This window comes from Aureobasidium melanogenum, assembly GCF_000721775.1.
Source record: "Aureobasidium melanogenum CBS 110374 unplaced genomic scaffold scaffold_18, whole genome shotgun sequence".
NCBI classification, from domain to species: domain Eukaryota; kingdom Fungi; phylum Ascomycota; class Dothideomycetes; order Dothideales; family Saccotheciaceae; genus Aureobasidium; species Aureobasidium melanogenum.
The window spans coordinates 140,562-166,191 of NW_024470070.1; the positions used below are offsets into that span (position 1 = coordinate 140,562).

The 25,630-nt window shown below is 50.7% G+C and overlaps 11 protein-coding genes across 11 annotated transcripts; 6 read left to right on the forward strand and 5 right to left on the reverse strand.

Moving 5' to 3' along the window:
- Positions 1-427: 427 nt before the first annotated feature.
- M437DRAFT_53902 (uncharacterized protein) lies at positions 428-1,354 on the forward strand (the record flags this gene model as incomplete). The annotated part of the gene is made up of 2 exons (XM_041022602.1): positions 428-656; positions 720-1,354. 2 exons carry the CDS (start codon positions 428-430, stop codon positions 1,352-1,354), a joined length of 864 nt encoding a protein of 287 aa, XP_040877711.1.
- Positions 1,355-1,743: 389 nt separating this feature from the next.
- On the reverse strand, positions 1,744-3,447 carry M437DRAFT_53495 (uncharacterized protein; the record flags this gene model as incomplete). The annotated part of the gene is made up of 1 exon (XM_041022534.1): positions 1,744-3,447. One exon carries the CDS (start codon positions 3,445-3,447, stop codon positions 1,744-1,746), a length of 1,704 nt encoding a protein of 567 aa, XP_040877712.1.
- A 1,130-nt stretch (positions 3,448-4,577) lies between these two features.
- Positions 4,578-6,338, reverse strand: M437DRAFT_67866 (putative GABA permease; the record flags this gene model as incomplete). The annotated part of the gene is made up of 4 exons (XM_041025008.1): positions 4,578-5,432; positions 5,488-5,902; positions 5,955-6,194; positions 6,250-6,338. The coding sequence occupies 4 exons, from the start codon at positions 6,336-6,338 to the stop codon at positions 4,578-4,580; spliced, it is 1,599 nt and encodes a 532-aa protein (XP_040877713.1).
- A 1,026-nt stretch (positions 6,339-7,364) lies between these two features.
- M437DRAFT_67867 (Pkinase-domain-containing protein) lies at positions 7,365-8,708 on the reverse strand (the record flags this gene model as incomplete). Its single annotated transcript, XM_041025009.1, has 3 exons — positions 7,365-8,258; positions 8,322-8,618; positions 8,688-8,708. The coding sequence occupies 3 exons, from the start codon at positions 8,706-8,708 to the stop codon at positions 7,365-7,367; spliced, it is 1,212 nt and encodes a 403-aa protein (XP_040877714.1).
- Positions 8,709-9,371: 663 nt separating this feature from the next.
- M437DRAFT_53722 (WD40 repeat-like protein) lies at positions 9,372-12,776 on the forward strand (the record flags this gene model as incomplete). The annotated part of the gene is made up of 4 exons (XM_041022577.1): positions 9,372-9,532; positions 9,591-12,334; positions 12,425-12,588; positions 12,642-12,776. The coding sequence occupies 4 exons, from the start codon at positions 9,372-9,374 to the stop codon at positions 12,774-12,776; spliced, it is 3,204 nt and encodes a 1,067-aa protein (XP_040877715.1).
- Positions 12,777-12,901: 125 nt separating this feature from the next.
- On the reverse strand, positions 12,902-13,224 carry M437DRAFT_53627 (uncharacterized protein; the record flags this gene model as incomplete). Its single annotated transcript, XM_041022557.1, has 2 exons — positions 12,902-13,081; positions 13,144-13,224. Coding segments are annotated over 2 exons (261 nt in total), but the record flags the coding sequence as incomplete, so codon positions are not given.
- Positions 13,225-13,533: 309 nt separating this feature from the next.
- M437DRAFT_86410 (MIF4G-domain-containing protein) lies at positions 13,534-15,961 on the forward strand (the record flags this gene model as incomplete). Its single annotated transcript, XM_041028449.1, has 2 exons — positions 13,534-15,523; positions 15,588-15,961. The coding sequence occupies 2 exons, from the start codon at positions 13,534-13,536 to the stop codon at positions 15,959-15,961; spliced, it is 2,364 nt and encodes a 787-aa protein (XP_040877717.1).
- Positions 15,962-17,975: 2,014 nt separating this feature from the next.
- On the forward strand, positions 17,976-18,719 carry M437DRAFT_53671 (putative endoglucanase; the record flags this gene model as incomplete). The annotated part of the gene is made up of 1 exon (XM_041022566.1): positions 17,976-18,719. A coding segment is annotated over one exon (744 nt), but the record flags the coding sequence as incomplete, so codon positions are not given.
- Positions 18,720-20,362: 1,643 nt separating this feature from the next.
- M437DRAFT_67871 (uncharacterized protein) lies at positions 20,363-21,699 on the forward strand (the record flags this gene model as incomplete). The annotated part of the gene is made up of 3 exons (XM_041025010.1): positions 20,363-20,477; positions 20,537-21,289; positions 21,353-21,699. 3 exons carry the CDS (start codon positions 20,363-20,365, stop codon positions 21,697-21,699), a joined length of 1,215 nt encoding a protein of 404 aa, XP_040877719.1.
- Positions 21,700-22,359: 660 nt separating this feature from the next.
- On the forward strand, positions 22,360-24,126 carry M437DRAFT_53720 (putative major facilitator superfamily transporter; the record flags this gene model as incomplete). The annotated part of the gene is made up of 1 exon (XM_041022576.1): positions 22,360-24,126. The coding sequence occupies one exon, from the start codon at positions 22,360-22,362 to the stop codon at positions 24,124-24,126; it is 1,767 nt and encodes a 588-aa protein (XP_040877720.1).
- A 127-nt stretch (positions 24,127-24,253) lies between these two features.
- On the reverse strand, positions 24,254-25,300 carry M437DRAFT_86414 (uncharacterized protein; the record flags this gene model as incomplete). The annotated part of the gene is made up of 5 exons (XM_041028450.1): positions 24,254-24,538; positions 24,602-24,838; positions 24,891-24,956; positions 25,013-25,120; positions 25,178-25,300. 5 exons carry the CDS (start codon positions 25,298-25,300, stop codon positions 24,254-24,256), a joined length of 819 nt encoding a protein of 272 aa, XP_040877721.1.
- Between the last annotated feature and the right edge of the window lie 330 nt (positions 25,301-25,630).

A 25,630-nucleotide genomic window follows, 5' to 3' on the forward strand; every position in this document is an offset into this window, starting at 1 on the left:
ACTCGCTGCTCGTCTATACTTCACTCATGGTAGCCTACTATTAGTAGGCACTCACTCAACAGGCTACCACCTTTTATTGTTTCTACGAGATTTTGCTTGTGATGACGATTTCACTGATGCTATGCACACTTCTCGCCTTAGCACTATCGCTTCGCTCTTTGTGAGCTGTCACAGCTGCAAACGCGTTGTCCCGCAGACCTTTATATGACCTTCTCCCGTTCACTGACAAACTACCTTGCCAATCACACAGCATTATTGCTCAACACATTAGTCCAACCAGTTATCACTTACAACATTCCTACCGGTCGCCATGGCTCCATCAAAAGGCACTAAAGGTGTCTCGCTGAGCTCCGTTAGGTGCGTGCTCAGACGCAAAACATTTGTATGCTTTGACTAACAGATGCACCTTAGTCTGCTCTACTCGCCAATGGTCACTGTGCGTGTGGGCTCTGGCCGACAAGAATTCTGCATACACAAGAAGATACTCTGCTCCAACTCAACGTACTTCGACAAAGCTCTTTCTGGACAATTCGTGGAAGCTCAAACACGCGTTGTTGAACTCGAAGACATTCATCCTCTCCTCTTCAAGATATTTGTCGCTTGGTTGTATTCTGGTAGACTCACTTATGAGTCTTCGGATCCAAGCACTTCTTCGCGTGTTGAATTCTCAGAGCTGAACGCTGCATTGAACAAAGAGTATCCATGCGAAGAGGATGAAGATGAGGAAGAAGACGAGAAAGATGACGGAGATAAGAAAGATGAGCTTGCCGACTTCCAGGAAGAAGACTCGAGAACTTGGTCTTACTTGATCCTTACAGGCTTGTTCATACTGGGCGATCGTTTGGATGCTCCAAGGCTCAAACGCTCTATCCTTGATACTATCGTCAAAAAGATCAATCAGACAAGAAAGGTACCCTTTGGCACAGTTGTAATTTACGCCTACGCGAACACGCCCAAAAAATCTCCGTTGCGTCAACTCCTTGTCCACATATTCGCCTACGAAAAGTCGTTTTCAAGATCTCCAAAAAACAGCAAGTTGAAGTATCTGCCCGCAGAGTTCCTCGCCGCCGTGATGATACGGATGGGAAGAAGGCTGCCATTTAGGCAATGCGACTCCTGCTACGAAAGAGCTCTCGACGCCAACAAACTCACATCTGAGGACATCGATGACGTGCATAAGGAGGAAGATCAAGCGCCGTACGATCACAACCTTTGTTTCTATCACGAACACAAAGATGAAGAGGAAAAGAACGCATGTCAAGCGGCGCGCGAGGAAGAAAGTGACACAGACTCATCTTTTGATATGTCTTCTGATACGTCCTCTGATGTCTCTGATATCTCCTCTGGTACTTGACGGTTGGACAAATGCACGACGCTGATTGCACCAGGCCTGATATATGAGAGAAAGGAACCAGAACCATTAGTCTAATAGAAGGCACAACATAGACGCAAGGCACAGAAGGGTAGCTTACAGATCGTTCGACCTGATTATTGAAAGACAAGAGGCAGAGAAGCACACATACAATAACAACAAAACAAGTCGAGCTTCTCAGCACAAGCAGTAGGTAGAACAGAAACGGTCGTTGAATCAAAACCATTTCCATATCGCCAGCATGACTTGCTTATACCATCTTCCGAAAGTCCCTTGCACAGAAAGAAGCCTAGTCACAAACAATGTTCTTGACAGAAAGAGAAAATAATTAATATTCGAGTACGTCATAGTTATCTATCACATTATTATTTTTACAAACCGAAGGTAAACAGAACAACCATCGCTACTCCCAGAGCAAGCGACGAAGAAGCATTAGTAAAGCTAGCAGCACTATCCTTGCCAGACTTGGACGTGGTAGCATTACCGCTAGATCCAGAAGCAGAGTCCGAGTCGGAAGATGAGCTGGAGACAGTGGTGTTTGCATCGCCAGTACCGATGTCGACCTTGGTATTCGCAGCAGCAAGAGTACCATCATTGACGTCGACGATGTCAGTGGCACCAAGGACTTCACCATCGGCATTCAAAGCAGCAGCACGAATGTAGCGAGCATTGGTGCCTACGGTGACATTTGTTTCGAAACCAGACTTTGTAACGTTCTTCCACAGCTCATTCGCCGTAGCGAGAGAAGAAGACGAGTTCGAGGCAAGAAGTGCCCATTGCTTAATTTCAGTGGCGCCGTTCCAGGACATGTAAACAGTAGTGTTGTCGGTACCGTTTCCTGTGGCAGCGATGCTAGGGTTCCAGCCAGGGAAGCCTTGCCAGTTCTGCTTGTAGGCACGGTAGCTCTGCACACTCGAGTTGCCAATGATGCCGAATTGAACGTCCCAGATAGCCTCTCCTTCATTGGTGTATTCGATAAAGGCGCCGTTGCTGCCATAGCCCATAAAGATGTTGCCGTTCGAAAGCAGCTGGACGCTTCCCTGGGAAATGGACGAGATGCGTTCGGGACTGATGTAGTCTTGCTTGAGAGAGACAGACATGTCGTCGTAGTTGAGGGTCAGCCAGAGACCACGGGTGTAGTTCTCAGTCCTGACCCAATCCGCCGCTCCGTTATCGAAGAGAGTCAGTTCAGTCAAATCCTCGGAATGCCAGCGGGCGTCGTGTTGCCAGGCGAAATTTGTCGCGTTGCCATCGCTCTTATCTTCAAAGTCATTGTTCTTGCCGCCCAAGGTCCAGATGACATCGCCATTAGTTCCATTGATATAGTAGAGACTGTGTGTATGTCTGGCAGAGACGAGGTAGTTACCAGAATCATCCTTCTCGATCGAGTTGATGTGGAAGAAGTCCCAAGGGCTGTCTTGAGAAGTACCAGTGGCACCAGGATCGGCATACGATGCGTTCAGTGAGACGTGATCGGACGCGCGCCAAGTGAAAATGAGCTTGTTGGTAGCGACGTCAACCTCCTCGAACAGAGAGTCGGCAAGCCAGCCGTTTTCGATATCATAAGCTGTGAGATTGTACTGCATGGGTTCGTAGGCAGTCATGAGTGCCGTACCTTTATCGGTCAGTTCGATCTCGTGGATGTCTCCACCAACAGTCAAGTTCCTTGTTGTAAGGTTGTAGGCAACATTGTAATTGTGGTCCAGCATGATATAGCTACCACTTCCATAACCGGAACTCTTGATAGCTCCACGCCAGAAGGTGATGTAGTCTGAGTTGTTGTATTCTTGTACTCTGACACCGAACGTCGTCTTGTAGCTGGGGTCGCTCCATACAAGAGTAAGATCGTCCGAGTTGAAGATCATAGGAGCAATTTGTTCCACGGCAGTACCTCTGGGGGAGATAAAGACACGGTCGGCGCTGTCGACGTTGTCTCCTGCAGCCTTGTTTACCTGGAAGACAGGAACTTCGAGGCTCGAAGACTCGAACGATTGAGTTGGGTAAAGACCATATGCCTTGGCTTGGAACTCAGAGCCAGTGTAAGGAGATTGATCGGCCAATGCAAGACGACTCATTGGCAGCGCCGCAAGCGCCAATGTCAATAGAGTAGACATATTGATTCAGTAACAAACGAATGGAAATAGATAGAGAAGGAAACGCGGATGTGAAGCAATTTGGAGAAAAGCCTCCCTGTTCGATACAGACAGAAAACATTCTTCCAGCACCGGGGACACCTACATCATATACCAGACATCGTCCTATACCCTTGTCATGTCCTGAGGTCCGCGCTTACACTACTAGGCCTTGTTAGAGTCTCTAGCCCGTGGGGCCGTCTCATCTTCCTGTTTTCCAGAAGGTGCCAAGCACTGTGCTATGATGTGTGGCTTCTGTTGATATTGTAGAGTGCCGGATGAAATCGGTTGTAAGTTAGTCAAGAAATCGATACTAGGCGCAGAAAGCACGATTTGAAAAAATTCTTGGTGTTAATGTTGTTGCTGCCGAACCGGCTCGTCATGGACCAACCTGAGTCAGTGTCAGGACAATGATTTGGGCATACCTGACCGTAGTAGCTTGAGAATACGAATCTGCTACAACTCTTATCATATCGGATGTAAATTGATTGACACGGCAAACACTACAAGCCACCCGCTCTCGTGGTGATTGCTCGCGTGCCTTCTTGCCTGAACAAAACTTGGTACAGTAAAAAGGACGCGTCGCCTAAAGTCAAAGCGCCTTTAGCGGTCTCTGGCGGCTGCACAAGCACAGTCGCCCGATCGCTTGCCGATGCTCTCACAGAGGTGGCGTCGGTATCGTTGTCGCAAAGTCGTGGTTGTTGAAAGTCAAATTGAAGCGGCTCTGCGTGGTTGCGTAAAAGAGCAGACGGTCCTCCTGTAAGCGGGACACAAAAGCCTTGGCTCAGGAGCCAAGCTCTGCAACGACTCCGAAACAATGCCGTGGAGGAAGCCCTCGGAGCGGCAGGCTCGTTTGGCTCGATTCAGATATGGACCGGCCGCTCATCAAACATGCGATGCTGCGGGAGCTCTATACTACCATGCCATCACAGTTAGTCATGGAAAGCGATGCTGTCCGTACGTGTACAGACGCGATAGTGATGTCGAAGTTTCAGGAACCGCATCCTGCTAAGTTGTCTTTGAATATTCAAAACACTAGATTTTGCTATATGTACAAGAACAGAGCTCATCAATCACATTATGGTTGTTGTTGTTGGCTCATCGGCCATCTTCTTGTGCACAGCGCTTGTGCTCTTCTCCAAGTCTTCCGGATCGAGGGCTTCGCCCTTGACAACGCCTACTTCGCTGCTAACATCCACATCAGCAGGCACTGGAGGACCAGTAAATGCCTTACGTCCGCGAATGAAGTACCATACGATACTGATGACGGCAAAGCCTGCAAATACGACAGATGCGTAATTCATCGTACTCGGGTCAACTGGAAGCGTGACCGGCATGGAAAACAAGACGACAGCCAAGGCAATCCAGCAAATTGTAAGCACATTGATTGCCATGCCGAAACGACCCAAGGAGAAGGAGGAGTGAGCGACCATTTTGCGTCCACGAAGTACGCTGACCAAGATCGGCAAACCATATGAGGTCGAGAGGCAGATCGTGGCCACACCTGTGAATGAATTGAATGCTGCAGTGCTACCGAAGTAGATGAGACCTAACAAGCAATCAACCACTGTTGAAAGCACGAGCGCCCACAGGGGAATATCGAAGCGTTTGTCGACTCGAGACCAGATGCGAGATCCAGGAATTGCACCATCACGAGCAAAAGCGTAAGTGCAACGACTTGCCGCTGTCAGAGCACCAGTTCCGGCGAAGAAGAGAATGCCTAGAAGAAGGAATAGCAGTCCAAAACCACCAGCTGCTGAGCCCGTAACAGTCTTGAATAGAAGACCAATCGGCTGGCCATTGGCGACGTCTAAGAGCATCTTAATATCTGGCAGAACAAACAGGATCGGGATCAGATATATGACGCCAGTCACACCCGCAGCAGCTACAGAGAGAACAATTGCCTTGGGCACCTCGCGAGCAGGGTTCTAAGTAAATTGTGTTAGCCCGGGTCAATCAGATTTGTATCGCGATTTGGCTCACCTGGACTTCCTCACACATCGCGGCAACCATGCCATAACCAGTCAACGTGTAAGAAGCCTGCAGGAGACCAACAAAGAAAGCCCAGCCGCTGGGCCAACCGCTACCGCTTGCATCGTAATGGGCAAAGACAAATTCTCCACTCCTGTAGTTGTCTGCCATGGCAAGCAAAACGACCATGATGATAATCACACTGGCTGCAGTCCAGTAGATACAAACCTTGTTGATGAGATCAAGGTATTTGGCACCAAAAATGTTGATGAGCATGCATATTAGCATCACACACCAGAACATTAGTACTGTTTGCCATGCCGTAGGCACAAAATCCTCGTTCCAGAGGCTGATTGCACTCAGGATCAGCTGGGCTCCCGAAAAATTGATCGATGTTGTGACGGTCCAGTTGCCGACAAGTGTGAGCCTATCGTCGTTAGCAGCTGCACGCTATCTAAAGCAAGATCGGTATGACCTACCAACCAGTGATCCAAGAACTCAATCGAGCATATTTCTTGGTACTCAGCATAGCTGCCCAGTAATACACACCACCAGCAGTAGGAAAGACAGCGCAGATCTCAGCCAATGAAGCTGCAATAGACAGAGATATCAAAGACACTAGAACCCATCCCCACAAGATTGTCACACTCTGACCATCTGCGAGAGTGATGTAAAAAGTTGTACTCAGTCCGAATGGCACAGCCATGATTGCAAAGGACCTAGATTCGTTTTCGTCAGTGATCTTTCAGGGTTAGAAGCCACGATGTAACCCACAGTCCTAGAACACTCATCATGCTTAGACCTCTGGGCAATTCTGATTTGTAGCCCATACGGGCCAAATCAGCCTCCGCAGCAGTAGCCATGATGAAGTCGTTGTCGAAGTCCGAGTTGTTCAAATTTTCGAAGTACAAAGCTAGCTCAGCAGATCTGAAGTGCCTTGCCGAGCAAAGGAAGGGTCAAGATCGAGGTGAATTGAAAGCGACGTTTCGGTGCTGAGCAGCGCCGTCCTAGATGATTGAGACGAAGGAGCAGGAATCGACAAAGTGGACAGTCGTTAGGTTGCACTTTATCAGTCTAAGGATCGGCCACCATCGGCGAGAAAGGTGATGTAGCGGCGGTCCACCTGTAGAGGTCAACAGCGCCCCAAGTTCCTGATCCGCTTCTAGGCGTCTGGGGTGGTAGTATAGATAAGAAAGAGGTCGCAATAGACGAGAACCAATTGACTGTTCTCATTACCCTAGTGCGGTTATATACAAAGATAGGAGGGAACAGGATTAGGGCATCACCGCAGATAAAGAAAGCTTTCGTTGACTCGTTCTGGAGCCCTTTGATCATGGGTTGTGTGGGTGATGTTCTTGACCGTTGCAAGCCCCGCGTCACAGAGGCGCATCGGAGTGAACGCCATGTCCCTTAGTTGAGCTGAGCGGTCTCGATAAAGATTTTTTTTACGTACAAGGCTGGGGAACAACATGGAGCATGGGGGTTTGCTGATTGACGGTCTTGCTGTCCGAGTGTTCACATCCTCCAGATCAGAGCCTTACATAGGCAGTTACAGTGATGCATCGTTCACCAGGTTACTGTTTGCATTATGTGTGCCCTTCACGGCGTGCTTCAATATAGCGTACTACACCACATGGCCTTGAAACTAGTATGACAATCTTGTGGCACAAAAGAACGTGTCAACAATTCGCCTGCATTCCTAGGCGCTTGAGAACGCTCGCTGACGGACGCACTGTAGCCCAAGCAATGAACAGGGCCCCATAGCTTCGCAAGAAAAGAAAAAAGACGAGTCCTTGGTAGAAGCGACTTGAGAAACAAAAACGACCCTTCCCAAAACGCCAACCGACCCAGAGACATGCATGCGGCTGTAAAAAATATCGTCAAGAGCATTAATAAGCGCGTTGGGTATTAGGCACGCCAGGCATATGCTGCTGGTGCATGTGCGCTTGTTGCTGCCTCAGCTGTTGTAGATCAGCGAACCAAGGATGTTGAAGAGCTTGTGTGGCAGAAATGCGAAGCTCTGGACGAAGCTGGAGCATAGCACTCAACAGTTGGAGGCCGACAGGATCAACCTGTGGAAGGATGTTACGCAGGTCCTGAGTTGCGTAGACAGGGAAGTTTGGCTTGTACTCGGGGAACTGTGAGATACCAGGCCACGAACGCTCGGAAGGAGTGCCCATGAGACGGAAAATCTTCTGCAACTGGTCCTCATTGGTGGTTCCGGGGAAAAGGGGACGACCGGTGTACATCTCAGCCATGATGCAACCAGCAGACCAAATATCGATCGAGGTGTTGTAAGTGCGCGAGCCCAGCAAGACGTCTGGGGCGCGGTACCAGAGAGTGACAACCTCGTTACTGAATGTATTGACGGGAATGCCAAAAGCGCGCGCAAGACCAAAGTCAGCGAGCTTGAGCTGACCCTTGTTGTTAATCAGCAGGTTCTGGGGCTTGAGATCGCGGTGGAGGACTCTGTTGTCATGGCAAAAGGCGATACCGCGGAGCAGCTGGTGCATGAAGGACTTGATGGTGACGGGATCGAGCATGCCGCGCTCACCCCTAGAATCCATGTATTTCTTCAAGTCTTTGTCCATGAATTCAAAGACCAGCATGAGCTTGTTCTCGGTGTGGATGACATCGTGCAGACGGACTATGTTTTCGTGCTTAAGTTCCTTCATAAGCGAAATCTCACGGATGGCGGTGCTGGGGGTTCCCTCTTCCGAGTCGAGGTGGATCTCTTTGAGGGCGACGAACTCGCCAGTCTGTCTGTTACGGCCCTTGAAGACCTGCGCAGTGTTTGTCAGCGATGGAAGACTTGGGGAGAAGGCACGATGAGCTGCGAGACGTACAGTAGCATAAGTACCCTCGCCGAGCTTCTCGAGCTGCTGGAAGGAGCTGGGGTGACGCTTGTCCATGGGTGGTATGCGCTGGCCGCCGCCTAAACTGCGCACGCTGATGGTAGAGTCGGAGCGATTGTCGAGCGAGAGAGTACCGACGTGGGTAGGATGGAGTCTGGCGTGGGGAGGGTTGCGATTGGTGTAGCGAGGATCCCAAAGAATGGAGCTGGCCGTCGTCAACTGGCTGGCAATATCAAGAGACGATGCCGTCGACGAGCGAATGGAGGCGGGGCGGGAGGGTTGCGCCGTCTTGAAAATTCAGAGAGCAGGAGTGAGCAGGGATGACTGCCCGACTTCCTGACAAACAAATAATAATACTCTGAGGGGAGACAATGGCATAGGAGTGCCGCCTTGATTGTTGATCGGCGCGCTGGCAGTTGCGCCTTGGCGCTCGTGCAACGGTCTAATATCTACAGTATGCTATTACGGCCTCTGCCTTTGCTTCTGTCTGTGACTTTACCAAACATTGAACGAGACTTGACATGCTATTCGCAGCTCAAGTCAAAGATCATAGTCCGGAAGCAAAAGTTACACGGCATTTTTCAAGGAAGGCGCAACCCGTCTAGGCAAGATCGTCTGATCGGTTCCAAGTACGGAGTACCGCCCAAGGGCCCATCTCCCGCTGCCAGCACGCCAGCAACAGGTGATGGCAACGCCCCGTGCAGTCCCTTCAAATTTGTGACAGCGCTTGTATGGACACAGTCCAGTGACACTTGCCCACATCTCTTCCAGCACTCTGTCTCGCTGCCGTGTGTTGCGTCTAGCTTCTCTCATTACCGACCAGCGAACAGACCGAGGGCTGGTCAAGATCTGGGGTAGCTGCAGTGCTTGATGTACCTATGACATGGTGGTAGTCGCTAAATCCACTTTCCATGTAATAACCTGTCTTGCCTCCGACAAATCTCTCGTCGCTTCACTGGTCTACCATTTCGGTGACCTTCATATGCTGAATCCCACCTTAGTCGCTTGTCCTCGCTGACCGCCTTATCTACTCGCTCAAGCATGCGTGACTCTTTGTCCGATCGCCTGCTCCAGCGCGAGCTGCACGACTCTGCTGGGCGTTCGAGAAAGGTGAGGTCTCTGTATGGAGACAAGAACTGGGTTCGTGAGCTGGACATCGTGAACGAGCTCGATGGTCATTCCGGCTGCGTAAATGCTCTCAGGTTCGCCCTTCGTTTATCTACTCCCATACCATACCACTCCCTGCTAACATGTCTATAGTTGGTCAAAGACAGGCCGTTTTCTTGCAAGTGGTTCAGACGATCAGCACGTAAACATACACTCTTATCAGCCCGATGATTCGAATTCGCAATTCAAATTGGCTACCAGCATCGCCACGGGCCATCGCGCCAACATCTTCTCTGTCAAGTTCATGCCTCATTCGAACGACCGTACAGTCATATCAGCCGCCGGTGACAGTGAGGTCCGTATCTTTGATCTGGAGTATTCTGGTGCCACTACAGACGCCTCGCGCGCATCAGCCATGGCTTTGAATGCTGGCAATGTACAAGATGGGGTGCGTCGCTTGAGCGATGGAGATACAAATTGCAGAGTCTACCGCTCGCACGGCGACAGGGTGAAGAGAATCGTCACCGAATCTTCCCCTCATCTCTTCCTGACTTGTTCAGAAGACGGAGAAGTGCGTCAATGGGATTTACGTCAACCGTCATCCGCCTATCCTTCTCCTTCCAGTAGGTCCATATCTGCCGTCTCTGTGCCCCCTCCCCTCATCTCCTATAAACGTTATGACTTGGATCTCAACACCATCTCCTGTTCGCCAAGTCAACCTCATTACATCGCCCTTGGTGGTGCTCATCTACACTGTTTTCTTCATGACCGCAGAATGCTGGGTCGTGACAAGCTTGATGAACGTGCTGCTTCGCCCGCCCTCTCCACTGCTCAACTATCCGACCTGGATGAAGACGCCTTGGGTCAAGCTACCCGCTGCGTTCGCAAGTTTGCACCTCGCGGTCAGCGTGTTATGGCTCAACGAGACTCTGGACACATTACCGCATGCAAGATCAGTGACGCTTATCCGAACGAAATCATAGTCAGTTGGTCTGGCGATCACGTCTACAGCTTTGATTTAGTACGCAGCCCGGATGCTAGCGAAGAATCGAGAGAACAGGTCTCGACAACACAATCGAACAATCCAAGATCAAGAGAGAGTAGTGAAAGAAAGCAGAAAAAGAGAACAGCAAGCCAGCTCTCGCATTCCCCAGGAGCATCGTCTCGTGTACAGCCGCGTCAACGAACTGAAGAGTCTACCGCATTGAGAGTGAGATATCATAATGGCCAAAGCGAAGATATCCCAATTGCTCGTTCCACAAGTCCTGTCTCGTCTTTACGTGAGAGTGTCATGACAGACAGGCAGCGAAAGGCATATCGTCTCGCAAAGACAGTGGTTGAGCTTCGCAAGACGATGTTCACCCTCAACGAGCAAACAGAAGCTCCTGCGAATGGGGACCCCACTGGTCATGCTACGGAGTTTACTTCAGTGCGAAGCTTGGCTGCCACTATTCTGCCACAAATGCAAGAGATTACTCGGACATGGCGCTATCCAGTTGCCCCCATTCAGGATGAGGTCTTGCTGCAAAGGACGTTGCGTTCTAACAGAGAGTCTGCATGGCGCTTTGTGCAAGCCTCTGGCGTAATTGCACGAGCCCTTGGAGGACGAGCGCATACCGCTAGTCAAGCCACTTTTGATACGCCTCTATTTACTAGAATCGATCATGCCCCAAACGAAGGTAGTACACTTAGTGACCGCGAAAGGTTTGGTTACGACTTTATCAAAGCCATCTTTCTGTGGCTCGATAGTGGTCTGGGAGCTCTGATTGATGGCTTCACCAGATCTTCAGACCTCGCTCGGTATGCATCACGCTTGCCAGTACCGAAGGATGCCAGTGCCGATGCGTTCGACGAATGTATTGTGCCCTATCTTCTGGCTCACTCATCCAATACACCAGTCTGCAATGTTGATGCTTCAAGGTTTGAGGTGGACGAGAACCGGATCATCTACGAGACCGAGACCGATGCAGTCAGAGCATTCGTCGAAGCTGTCAAGACGCCCTTTGCAGACCTATCATCGAATGACTCCATGGAAGGCACAACAGGATCTACACAGAGACGGAGCGATGCCTTACTGCACTGGGGCTTCAAAGTCGCTCGTGGTGTACTGATGAATGCAGGCGAGGGTGTCAATTTTGCTTTCGTAGACAGAGCGTTTGGCGGACTTGGAACAGAAAACAATGCAGCAGCTCGAGAAGATGCGCGACTACATGAAAGGCAACGTCAGATTGATACTACAGAGGATGAGCCTACGGCACAGTCAATGGAAATCGTGGAAGCTTCGCCGGAGCAACCTTCAGAGGACGAAGATGTCATTGCCATGAGCGACATCAGAGCAGCCATGGGAGGAAGCAGTGACGAAGACGGGGACGAGGAAGATAATGATAACGACGATATGAATCTCGAAAATTCATTAACGGAACCCGAAGAGCAAGACGACGGTATTGACGAAGACGACGAAGACGACGCTGATGCAAGTCAAGACGAGAGCGGTCCTGAAGATGATAGCGATGAAGAGGAAGAAGAAGAAGACTTTCCTCGTCTGATGTATCGCAGCGCACTCGGAAGACGACGTAAGCGAGGCGAGGTCGAAAGGGAAGTCTACTGCTCGCCTCATACCAGAGTATATCGAGGCCACTGCAACGTCAAAACGGTCAAAGATGTCAATTTCTTTGGTCTGGATGACGAGTATGTTGTGTCTGGCTCAGACGATGGCAATTTCTTCGTCTGGGACCGAAAAACGGGGCGCTTGGTCAACATCCTCGAGGGCGACGGAGAAGTGGTCAACGTGCTACAAGGCCACCCGTACGAGCCTATGCTGGCTGTTAGCGGTATTGACCACACAGTCAAGATTTTCTCGCCAGATTCCAGGGCGCGAGAAGCTGCTAGACTTGGGCGTGGCGTAGAGGCAGTGGACAGCTCAACATTTTCGTCTATTTCCTGGATGAGACGAAGAAGACAGAACAGACAGGCCGGGGCTACTTCAGAACCTGCCGTAGACGCAGGAGCTGAAGAGCGGAACGTAGCAGATGATGAAACCTATGTTGCACCTGGCGGGCTTACGAGCAGGAAGCGTATGCACCTTGAATATCAGATCACCTCCCAAAACGATGTGGAACGACAAGGAGGGAACCAGGAAACTTTCATCACGGTAAGCAAAGTGGTCACAGCTGCCAAAGAACTGATGCTGACATGTGGTGACAGAGAAGCATGCTAGCTTCCTTAGCTCAACACCTCAGAAGGCAAAGGGCCGAAGGAAGAGGTGAAGGGGAAGATGGTGAAGGAGGAGCATTTCCTGGCGGCAGAGTTGTCATTGGCGATGACTGTGTTGTTCAATAAATGGCCAGATTTTCCTAGAGGCTTCAGGGGGCATATAGCAATCCCACACAACAGACTCAGAGAAGAGTGTAGCAGGCGACAAAAAAGGGGTTGTGTTGAGTGTATCTACTTTGCAATATCTCTTGCTACTTTGCCTTTGCTTTCTGGGCTTTGAGAGCCTTCTGGCGGTTGCTTTTGATCATGATGAGGGATAGGAAAGAGCCAACGACAGCACCTCCGACCAAGATGAGAATAACAGGGAGACGGATTGCCCAGACACGGGGAGGGAAGAGTGACTGAGAAGGGTGCGACGAATCGACGAATGGCTGTACGGGGGAAGCGTTAGGAGCTTGGACAAGGAATATTCAGAAGGAGAAAGGTGATGTACCATAACCAGTGTCCAGATGGTGTAGTAGAGAAAGACGGTGGTGGCTACGATGAGCATGCTTGCACCGACGAGAGGACCGAGCTGGATAAACTTGTTAGAAATACTATCTTAGGATGTCATGCTCTGATTGCATACCATTGTGATGTGATATAGCTGAACAATTCTTGATCTTGAGTCACAAAAAGATAGAGCACAAGGAGTGTATTGTTGTTCAAAAGGACAATAGGGCTTCTATAACGTTGTAGACAGTTGGTCCGGGGTCAGCTCGGAGGTGCCAAGACGCATGTCGTCGGCGACGGCGTTAGGCAGCTGCTGCCACTTCGAGATGCAACTGCCTGGCGCACTTTCTCGTGCTGCACTCGCCTCTTCCACTCCACTCGCAAACTCGACATGGCGACGGCTATGCAGTCGGCAGTGCGTCTGCCTTCGCCCGAGGCCGCCGACGGCCAGTCGCATGCTTCTGGTCGAAAACGTTCACCATCCTCGCGTTCCCCATCACCTGAACGACGCCCTCCGACTCTGCGCACACGCTCTGTCGACCCCGATGCGAATCATGCCCCTTCGCCAGCACGCCATCGCTCACGCTCGCGCTCGCGCTCACCGCTGCCTCATCGCAGTGGCCCTCTACCTCGCGATGTCGACCGTCAGAGAGCACTCGAGCGCCAAAGACAGGCCGAGACGCGCCGCCGCGAAGAAGTCCAAGAAGACAAGCCTCTTACAGCTGCCGAGAAGCAGGCTGCTGCAAAGGCTGAATATGAGCGCCTGCTCACCATGCGCTCGGGAGGAACATACGTACCGCCAGCCAGGTTGCGCGCTCTACAGGCTGAAATCGGAAATGATCCATCTTCGAAAGAATTCCAGCGCATGGCTTGGGAGGCCCTCAAGAAGTCTATCAACGGTTTGATCAACAAGGTCAACGTCTCCAACATCAAATACATTGTCCCCGAGTTGTTTGGCGAGAATCTTATCCGTGGCCGTGGCCTTTTCTGTCGAAGCATCATGAAGGCTCAGGCTGCCAGTTTGCCATTTACCCCGATCTATGCTGCCATGGTCGCTATTGTCAACACAAAGCTTCCTCAAGTTGGCGAGTTGCTGGTCAACCGCCTGATCGTGCAGTTCCGTAAGGCCTTCAAGCGCAACGACAAGGCTGTCTGCTTGAGCAGCACAACTTTCCTAGCCCACCTAATCAATCAGCAGGTTGCTCACGAGATGCTTGCCGCCCAGATTCTGCTGCTTCTGCTAAACAAGCCTACTGACGACAGCGTTGAAATTGCAGTGGGTTTGATGAGAGAGGTTGGTCAGCACATCGAAGAATTCAACTCACAAATCGCCATGGCCGTCTACGACCAATTCCGCAGTATCTTGCACGAAGCCGACATCGACAAGCGCACACAGTACATGGTCGAAGTCCTGTTCCAAGTCAGGAAGGACCGCTACAAGGACAATCCATCGGTCAAGGAAGAGCTGGATCTTGTAGAAGAGGAGGATCAGATTACTCACAATACTGGCTTGGACGATCAGATTGAGGTGCAAGATGGCCTCAACGTCTTCAAATTTGATGCGGATTGGGAAGCCAACGAAGAGGCTTATAAAAAGCTCAGGGCTGAAATCCTCGGCGAGGCCGACGGAAGTGATGAAGATGATGAGGACGAATCAGATGTCAGCAGCAGCGAGGACGAAGACGATGAAGCGGACAAGCAGGTCGAGATCAAGGATCAATCCAATACCGATCTGGTCAACTTGCGCCGTACAATCTACCTCACCATCATGTCTTCTGGCGGCTTCGAGGAATGTACTCACAAGTTGCTGCGTATCAACTTGCCGCCCGGACTGGAGCACGAACTACCCTCGATGATCGTCGAATGTTGCTCCCAGGAACGCACATATAACAAATTCTTTGGCTTGATTGGTGAGCGTCTCTGCAAAATCAACCGCATGTGGAACGAGCTCTTTGAGGCCTCTTTCGTAAAGTACTACGACACGATCCACCGTTTGGAAACCAACCGCCTTCGCATCGTCGCCCAGTTCTTCGGCCACCTCCTTTCTTCTGATGCTATTGGCTGGCATGTCATTAGTGCCATCCATTTGAACGAAGACGAGACCACGTCATCTTCGCGTATCTTCATCAAGATCTTGATCGAGGAGCTGGCTCAGAACATTGGAATGAAGAAGTTGTCAGAGAGAATGAAGGACGATGCTCTCCAGCCTGCACTGGCCGGTATATTCCCCATCGACAACCCTCGCAACACTCGCTTCAGCATCAACTTCTTCACTGCCATCGGTATGGGTGTGTTGACCGAGGGTATGAGAGAATATCTCAAGAATATGCCCAAGCCAACACTTCCTGCTTTACCTGTTAGAGCTGCCAGTCGAAGCAACAGTGTGTCCAGTTACTCGAGCTATTCAAGCTACTCGAGCCGCTCACGCTCTCCATCCCGTACAAGGGGCCGAGCACGCAGCTACTCACGTTCGGCAACACCGCCAAGACGCTCGGTTCGGGACAGATCCTATTCGTACTCAAGGTCGCCATCTCGATCGAGGTCTCCTCGTCCAAGACGCCGATCCCCCTCTGCTTCTGTCTCGCGTTCGAGAACTCCTGAGCGCAGACGAAGATATACATCCTCCATCTCCCGCTCCCGTTCTCGTTCGCCACCTTCGAGACGTGGCAAGGCTCGTCAAGATTCTCGTTCGCCATCATATTCTCGCTCGCGTTCGCCTCCTACCAAAGGAGCTGCGAGAAGACGAAGCTACTCCGCCTCCCGCTCACCTCCTCCCCGTAGAGCTTCGGCACGAGACAGAAGCTATTCCCGCTCGCTAACACCACCTCGCAAACGTCGGGACAGTTATTCTCGGTCACCTGCCCGCTCTATCTCTCGTTCGCGTTCTCCGCCACCTAGAAGAGCAGGCGCAGGACGTAGGCGCTCTCCGTCTAGATCTCCCTCTCGTTCTCCTCCGAGACGAACAAGATCTCCGGTCAGAGACCCACGTCGCGTGCGTCGCAATACATCATCGCCAGAAACATCGCGATCTAGATCACCCCCTCGTCGTGCACGAAGAGCTAGCAATGCTTCTGCTCGCGGCCCTAAGCCCTCGGCTCCGAGCGCCGAGATGGACCTTAGCGATATTCATCCCAGCCGTAGGGGTCTGCTAGGGACAAGCGGAAGGGCAAGGCCCACAGCTGGCGATTTCATCTAAGTAAATAGCAAAACCCCTTCCAAAAACTAGTGCAGATTAGTCACAATCACCAATTATACCATCAGTAGGAGGGATGATTTTCTTCTCCGTGACGACAATTCAACAGCAACACAAAATCAAGTGCAACACAGCCGATTTATGAAGAAAAGTTGGACGGAAGATTGCCAAATCTCGAATGATCTTCGTTGCTTTGGCGCCCATGCGGGTGGGAGTTTGGTGGAGCAAGCGCATTCATGCAGTCTGTGAGCTTTTCCTTGTGACTATCCCATGCCTGTCGTGCATAGAGAAGGAAGCGCGAAGGAAAGCTATGGGAGGCTGTTGTCGCTCGGATTCGTTAGACACTTCTCTTTATAGCTCGCAAAATACAAGTCTTCGCCATCTATCTTCTATATTATATCTTATTGGCTTCTCAAGTTGCATTCAGGACACGCCAGGTCATGAGACCGAGGCATATCGTACTCGATGGCTCTATCGGCCTCGTGTGCTTGAAGGTCAAATCAGGCATACCATGCAGAAGGGCAAGATGTGCTGATCCGGGAAGGTCGCAGCCCACAAGCCGCCATTGGTAGTTTTCCTTGGTCTTTAATGAGGTTTTGCATTGTGTTTAGTGTTGCGGCTCCCCAAATCCTGCTGTGATTGTTCTGGGCGGCTACCGATTTGCAAGGATGTCCTCGCTCGCCATATCTAATGATCTTCGAGGTTTCATGCATCAAGGATCGAACAAGCGAAATAGATTTAATGTGTTTGTTGACATGATCGGTCGGTTATGCCGGGTCAAGTGTGAGCTTTGAGCTTTGAGCATAGTTCGTATTGTATTCTCGGCCCACCCCTTTCACAGATCTACTCGACTGCGGACCCGCTGCCTCTCCTTTGTCAAAGTCAACCGTTGTCGACTGCGGCACACGACAAGGCTGAATCTGACTCGACTTTGTACTCGGAGTGAAAGAATGACAGAGCCGGCGATTTGAGTTTAGGGATCATCGAGGAGAAAGTTTTGGTTCCTGCAGCAGAAGGCCTCCGCTTGACGGCACTTGGCGTTTCAGAGTTGCGCTTTCCACTTCAGCCCCTTGTCATCTAAAGACTTCATCTATTCCCTACATGCGAACACGCACACAGCGCCAGCCCTCTTTACTCCACAACGTGACTGGAAGGTAACCGAAGCGCGGTGACTTGCGTGCTCTGATCCACGTCCGGGCTCTGGGCCTTAGCGCCGCGCCACATGGTTGTCTGGCAATGTCTGCCTTCTGAAACACGGCAGTACTATACCATATTGATGGACTCCACTACACTAAGGCAGGGGCTCCGCTAGAACGTTTATCCTCACGACTCGGTCCTGGTCCGAACATCGTATTCACGGCCCAGAGTAAGTGACCCACACCAAGTATATAAGAATCATGTCTCCCAAACAGTCTTCGCCTTCTTCTCTCCTCAAGCTATCGCCTTCGACGTTCTTTGCAGTGCAAACTTTTGGTCTCGTACCACCCACACTCTTTCTACACCGTATCATTCTGCATTGACTGCAGCTGGGATACTTTCATTCTTTACACTTGACACTTCAACTTCATCCACACTTTCGCAACTTCACAACCAAAAGAATCTAGCAATCTCTTCGAGAAAACTTATCAAAACTACCAAATATGTCTTTCAAGATCGCAGCCGCAGCCGCTTTGGCTACCCTCGCCTCTACTGTCTCTGCTCACGGCCACTTGCAGAGCATTGGTGCCTCTGGTACCGTTTACGCTGGATTCAACAACTCAATCCTGTACTCCAACACCAAGCCTGAGCTCATTGCCTGGTCCGACACCGTCAAGGACAACGGCTATGTCTCCGATTACACCAGTCCTGACATGATCTGCCACGCTGGTGCCGAGAACGCTAAGCTCTCTGCCCCCGTCAACGGTGGTGACACCATCACTTTCAACTGGGACACCTGGCCCACCTCCCACAAGGGTCCCCTCATCACTTACCTTGCTAACTGCAACGGTGACTGTGCTACCGCTGACAAGACTGCCCTCAAGTGGTTCAAGATTGATGCCGTCGGTATCATTTCGGGAACCAGCAACTCCGGTACTTGGGCTTCCGACAAGCTGATCTCTGATGGCTACAAGTGGGACGTCAAGATCCCTGACAGCATTGCTTCTGGTAACTACGCTGTTCGTCACGAGATCATTGCCCTCCACAGCGCCAACAACGTCGGTGGTGCCCAGAACTACCCTCAATGCATCAACCTCGAGGTCAAGAGCTCCGGCTCTGACAACCCTGAGGGTGTTGTTGGCACTGAGCTGTACACTGCCCAGGACAAGGGTATTTACGTCAACATCTACTACCCCGGCTTCACTGCCGACGAGTATGACATGCCCGGCCCTGCTCTCTACACCGGTGGCTCTGGCTCTGGCTCTGCTCCTGCTTCGTCCGCCTCTGCTTCCTCGACTGCCCAGGCCAGCTCGACCTCCGCTGCATCTGCTTACTCGTCCGCCGCTTCGTCTGCTCAGACCACTTATGCCGCTTCGTCCGCCGAGGCCTACTCTGCCTCTTCGTCTACTGCTGCTCCCGCCACTACCCAGGCTGCCGTTGTCTCATCTGCTGCCTCGAGCGGTGGTGACTACGTTGTTACCGCTTATGAGACCGACATCGTTACCGCATCCACTGCCGTGACTGTCACTGCCGGAGCTTCCGCAACTGCTGCCCCTGCAGTTTCTGACATTGCCACTGCCGTTCCCTCGCAGATGCTGACCAGCACTATCTCTGCTGGTATCCCCACTGGCACTGCTGCCGCTGGTGTTGCCAAGCCCACCAAGGCTCTTCCTGAGGGCACCACTCTCGAGGATCTCCTCTCCTGGGTTGAGTACCTCTTTGCTGAGAACTCTGCCAAGGCTGCTACCAAGCACCGCCGCCACGCTCGTGCTTTCCACTACTAAGTGGTCTGCACATCTTGACGAGTACGTTGATGACCGGAGTATCGGACTATGATTTTGTTCGGCTTCTTACCCCCTTTTCTCTTCTTGATTGCTATAACTTTCTGTACATTTTTCTTCTGGAAGATGCGAGTGGTTGTTGGATGATAACTGCACTGCAAAGACTTTTCACCCCCTTTTCATAGAAAATCATCGAATTTTAAGCTTGGTTCGGTTGTTCCTGGCTTGCCAGAATTACTGAATTCATGACGTCGAACGCTCCTTTACATTCCTACTGTATGTGAATGCGCCTCAATCCAGCTTGAATGTAGCATTCTACCATCTTCATAACCAAGCGTTGTTTCGGAGCACTGCTTTTGCAGGTATCATAGATACATGATAGCTCTCAAAGACTCTAATCAGAACATGAGCGGATAGACAGAGCTGGGGATGTCAGGGCTCGGTATCCGAGGGGTCCACGGGAGAGGTGCGGTCCGAGACGAGCAAACTAGTGGGGAGGGCAAGAATGAAGCACTGCTCAGGAGGAACATCTTCATCTCTTGACAGGAAGGATAAATACGCAAATGCCTCATCGAGCAATTTCCTGCAACGTTCATCACTGTTTATCGCCATCCTGCAAGCATTCGTAATCATATCTCTTGCTCCTGCACTGTATACAGTAAAATCGCGCGCGGTTCTAGGGCAAGTGTGAATGGCAATCAAAGCAGGATGACCTCGCATCTGACGGACTTGGCAGGTGGTGCTGCCAAGGCCATGAGCAATTAAGATGCCCAATATAGAGTGAGCGATTGGCATCATTAGGCTTTTGAATAGAAGGAGAACCCGAGAAAGTGGGCTAGCAAGATGAACAGCACATAGACAAGCCTTGGCAGGTGTTCGGGACAGAGCCAACAGCTGGCGAGTTACCCGGATGTTTCTAAATGATTCGTAGCATCAGGAGGAAGAGGGGCATGTAGCAATCACTGCAGGTTGAGTATATAAGGCTGGTGGGGGTGCATTGTTTGCTTCTACACATTCTCTCTTTACTTTTTGTGTTCTTCTCATATAAAGATCATCTTCTCTGTGGCATCTTCCTTTCTCCCTAGCATCACACATCAAGGACCGATATCATGTCTTTCTTCAAGAAACTCAAGAGCGAGTTCGAGGATATGTTTGGGGATGATGACAAGAAAAAGGAAGAAAAGCCTGCACAGTCTGTTCAAGATGCAAAGCCCACAGAAAGCAGTGAGTCTTTGGGTCTTACCTGATATACATATTTACCATGTTAACCTTGTCATGCACAGAGTTTGAGCAGACACGCGATGTCAACCAGCCCCAGTACTCTTCGCCCGCTCCTCCAGACTCGTTTGCTCAACATCAGCAGCAGTCCTACCCTCCACAACAGCAGTATCCCCCTCAGCACCAGTACCCACCTCAGCACCAGCAGCCTTACGGCCAGCCCAGTCCTAGCCCTTACGGCCAACCTAGTCCTGCTCCTTATGGACAGCCCAGTCCCGCTCCGTATCCACCATCTGGACCTCCTCCTCCCCAGGCTGGTGGTCAACTTCCCCCTGGCTGGGTCCAGCAGTTTGATCAACAGAGTCAGCGCTTCTTCTACGTGAATCAGGCTACTGGTCAGACTCAGTGGGAGATGCCTCAGCATCCTGTGCCCCCACACCAGTACTCGTCACCTCCCCCTCCCACTGGTGGGGTCTATGGTGGCTACCAGCCTCCTCAAGCACAAGGTCAATACGGTCAGCCAAGCTCAGCTCACTATGGACAAGGTCCCCCTCCTCCTGGCCAGTATGGCTCAGCTCCTCCTCAGGGTGATCAATCCCGTGGACAGGCAAACTCCTTCTATGACAGCTACGGTGGTGCCATGCCTTCTGTCCCGTCTCAGGGCCAACATGAAACCCGTGCCAACCAGTACTACAGCGATGTTGAGAACAAGGACAAGGACAAGAAGAAGAGTAGTGGCTATGGCAGCGCCATTGCTGGGGCGGCAGGTGGTCTGGCCGTGGGTGCTATTGGTGGTGCACTGCTCGCTGATGCTCTGGGTAAGTGCTCAATTTCTGTCGACTACTCGCCTTGATTCATGCTAACTTCTTTGGGATTTGCAGACGACTCGGACGATGAGAAGAAGCCCGCCGCTCCTGCTGCTGCCCCCAGCTACGCACCAGCCCCTACCAATTACGCTCCTGCTCCTGACCCATCGTACGGAGCCTATGGTGCTTCGTCTCAAGAGCCTTACGGCTACAGCGCTCCTGCCCCTGTCGCACAATCGTCTGGTTATGGCGGATCTGCCTACGAGCCAGGTCTGTACGACGACGCACCTCTGCCAGATGAGACACGTTCAGGATCTTCTGTATCTAGCAGCGACCGCGAGAGTCTTGAAGAGAAGCGTGAGGAATTGCGCGAGATGCAGGAGGAGTACGAGGAAGAATATGCCGAGACCTACGATGATTAGGCGACCTGTACCAGCCACGGTGAAGTCGCCGGTGGAAGGAAGGGCGGTCCGATTTTCTCGGCGGCTCGGCCGAGTTTGCATCTCCGACTTTGCTATTGACAACCCACGATAGAAAAGTGGTCGCGTGAGCTACAACAACCACTGAGTAGATCAGCCAGGATAATCAGGAAAACAAGACATCGTTAACATCTTTTCCCCTGTATTATTCATATCTGGACAGGCAGTTGCATGTGCCCACTTAGAATCGATTTGACGGCATTGTTTGGAGGATCCCGAACGGACAATACCCAGCCAAGCCGTCACCAGCCAGCGCAAACGGCAAATCAGTGCCGATCTCAAGACATCTATCATCTTTTCGCCTAAAAAAGCATTTCCACTCGCTGCCTGCCTTTCAACATGCTGTACTAGAAAATGCCACCTGCTGCGCGATACCTCGCATAAGTGACTCATCCCACTCACAGCTCACCCCATCACCATGATTCACCAACCTTATTACTCTAAAGGCCTCATTTTATCACGAACATCTGCGCTACGAGCATATCCAACCACTCAAATTCTGACTCAACGCCTGGCAACGTAACATTGGTTTGTTTGCACAACTTCATCTTGATCCTCAACTGGATTCTCCGAGAAAACTGGTAGTCGCAGCCTGCCTTCAGCATGGCGAAAGAAACCAAGGATTTGGAAGCCGCCATCCATGATCAAACAAATCTGGTCCCGTTGAAGGAGAGGCTGACGATATTCTTCACCCTCGCCTTTTGCATGTTTCTATGTTACGTCGACCAAAATGGAATCACTGTACTCCTACCCAGTATCGCGAGAGATCTGAATGCTGCGGATACCATCGCCTGGGCTGGCACATCGGCCCTGATCGCAAATACTGTATTCCAGGTCCTCTACGGTCGCCTATCTGATCTCTTTGGTCGCAAGAAAATCTTCGTCGGATGTGTCGTAGTATTGGCTATCGCGGACTTGGTATGTGGTCTCACGCCCAATGCAGACGTTCTGTATGTTTTTCGCGGAATATCTGGTATTGCCAATGGTGGCATCATTGCTCTGGTAAACATGATCATGTCTGATGTTGTGACCTTGCAACAAAGAGGCAAATATCAGGGTATCATTGGATCATTCATCGGACTTGGAAATGCTGCAGGTCCCTTGATTGCCGCTGCCTTTACTCAGCATTCGACCTGGCGAGGTCTCTTTTACCTCAATGCACCTTTGTGTGTTGTGGCTGCGTGTCTCGCAGCATGGATTCTGCCACAGAGTATGCCCAAAGTCAACTTCCGGGAAACCATTGTCAAAGTTGACTGGATTGGTCTCTTTTTCAGTACGGTTGCAATCATTCTTATTCTCATCGCCATATCTGATGGCGGCCATGGTACACCCTGGGACTCGGCAGAAACAATATCGATGCTGGTCATTGGCGGAGTTTGTGCCATAGCCTTTGTCATTGTCGAATGGAAGTTTGCAAAACTTCCGATGATGCCATTGGAGATGTGGAAGAACAAGTCTGTCGCGTGCATGCTGGTTCAATCCTTCTTTCTCGGCATGAATTATTATTCGCTCATATACTACCTGCCGTTGTACTACCAGAACGTTGGTGGGTACGATGTCATGAGATCAGCCGTGCTCATTCTTCCTCTGGTCTTTGTGCAAGCAACTTTCTCGGCACTTGCTGGACAATACATGTCCTTTATCGGCCACTACATCGAGGTCATATTCGTGGGCTTTGTATGCTGGACTCTAGGCTCAGGATTGCTAGTTTCTCTCCGAACCAATTCTCCCGTCGGCCACATTGCCGGCTTCATCATTCTCGTTGGCTTCGGCTGTGGCTGTACATTCCAGACAACCAACACTGCGATGCAAGCACATTGCCCTAAATCACAACGTGCAATCGTCATCTCGAACCGAATGCTGTTGCGTCAACTCGGTGGTGCTGTTGGTCTAGCTATCTGCTCGGCTATCTCAGGCAACGTACTCAAATCGAGTCTGCCGCCACATCTTCAGTATATCGCCTACTCGACATTTGCTGTGCCTCCACTGAACACCGTCAGCGCTGCCGATCGAGCCAGCATCAGTAGTGCATATGCAGATGCTAGCCGAACTGTGCTCATCTTCTGTGTAGTAGTTATCGGCATAGCGCTAATACTTACCTTCTTCGTCACCGACAAGGGATTAAAGAGAGAAGAAGACGTTGTCGAAGAGAAGGTTCGAGAGGCAGAAATGGGACACGATCCGGAGAATGAGACCATTCCCAAGGAAAAGCCTGGTCTCGTCACACGATTCAAGACATGGAGGAATTCATTAGTGAAGGACGAGAATAATGCTGGCGTCAACAAGAGTCCACCTGTACCACTACAGAGTCGGGATAGAGAGGAGGCTGTCACAACCGCTGCTTCCAAAAGTTCTTTAGATCCTAAATAGATGGCTACTAAATAGAGTAGATCGTGCCTGCTATGACCAAAAATAAAATCTTCACTAAGTCTCACTTAATTCCAATCCAAGATTCGTGTGCCTGCCTTCTTAGTCGAGTCCTTGCCAACTCGAATTCTCATACATCGTAGGCCTCGTAAGGACCGGTGTTGAGGCTCCACCCATCAGCCTTATCGATCTTCAAGTCATCCAAAACAATGTTGTCCATAGTTCTGACATTAATGGGTCTCACCGGCGCCTTGAATTTAGGGTGGAGGTCAACTCTATTGACAACATCGACACCACAAACACCGCAGAAACCGTGGTAGGACCGTTCGGGGCCAAAGAGGTAGTTTGTCAGCTTGTCTTCTGTGCCCAGCATATTGACTGAGGGAATCGGTGGGTAAATCCACATATCCGCATTCTGTATTCACAAGTCAGAAAAAGGTTAGGAAGATTGAAAGAGGTACAGAGGGAAGGAACGTACGCGAGAGCAGAAACTGCAGTTGCAGGTTCGAACCTCTTTGATTTCTTCAGACACGACCGTATACTTGATGGCTTGACAATGGCAGCTTCCTGTATACAGCTTTTGTCCTTCTGGTATTTCTGGTTTTTGGTCTTCGGTGAGGACGAAAGGTTGGTAGACCGGTTCGACTTTGGCTCGGTCGGTTGTGCTGATTTCTAGGTTGTCATCATCTACTGATCCATGCTTGAAAGTGTTGATCTAGAACTTTGTCAGATGGTGAAGATGGTTGTAAAGGTTAAGGGCGACGTACGTTGACAACCAGAAAGTCGAGTTTTGGAGCTTCGACCATGATGCCAGAACCACATGTTGGACAGAACTGTGTATGTTTGAGCGACTGAATCTCACGAACTTTTGAAATTAGAACACTCTTACCTTGTGCTCTGCGACTCCATTGCCGAAAGCGTAGGTCTTGAGTACGCCCTCGCCAGCTTCGACTTTGAAGTCAGAGGCCTTCTCAGGCACAGCAAACAAATATCCTTTCTGAACTACACTTTAGAAATCCGAAGCTGGCAAGATCTCAACATGGATCGCTCTTACTCTGCTGCAAATACTGCAGTTGCATCTCGCAGCCTTTTTGATAGGTGCAAGTGCAACGGAGAACTTGAAGGCGCCACAGTGGCAGTTGCCATAATAAGTTTGCTTTTCTTCAGTTTCTGCCATCTTCGAACTTATTGATTTTGAGAACGTGCTACTGAGGTCATCTATAATACAAGTACAATCGCGGGGTTCTCGGCTTGTATATTATATCCGCAGTGCTTACGGCAGGTTCGAAGCTGACGATAAGCCGTTCGTAGCACCTGACTAAACAAGTAAATGTGGCGCATCCTTCGCTCCTGCGACCGGACAAGTCAAACTATATTTGTCGCTGCCTGACTACCTCACAAATCCGAGGTATGGCTCAGGGGCATGATGACTGTGAAGCTTGCAGTTCTTGCATTGCTCTTAGATGGCGACTTCCTTCTACAACTGTATCGACAGCTATCGTGAACA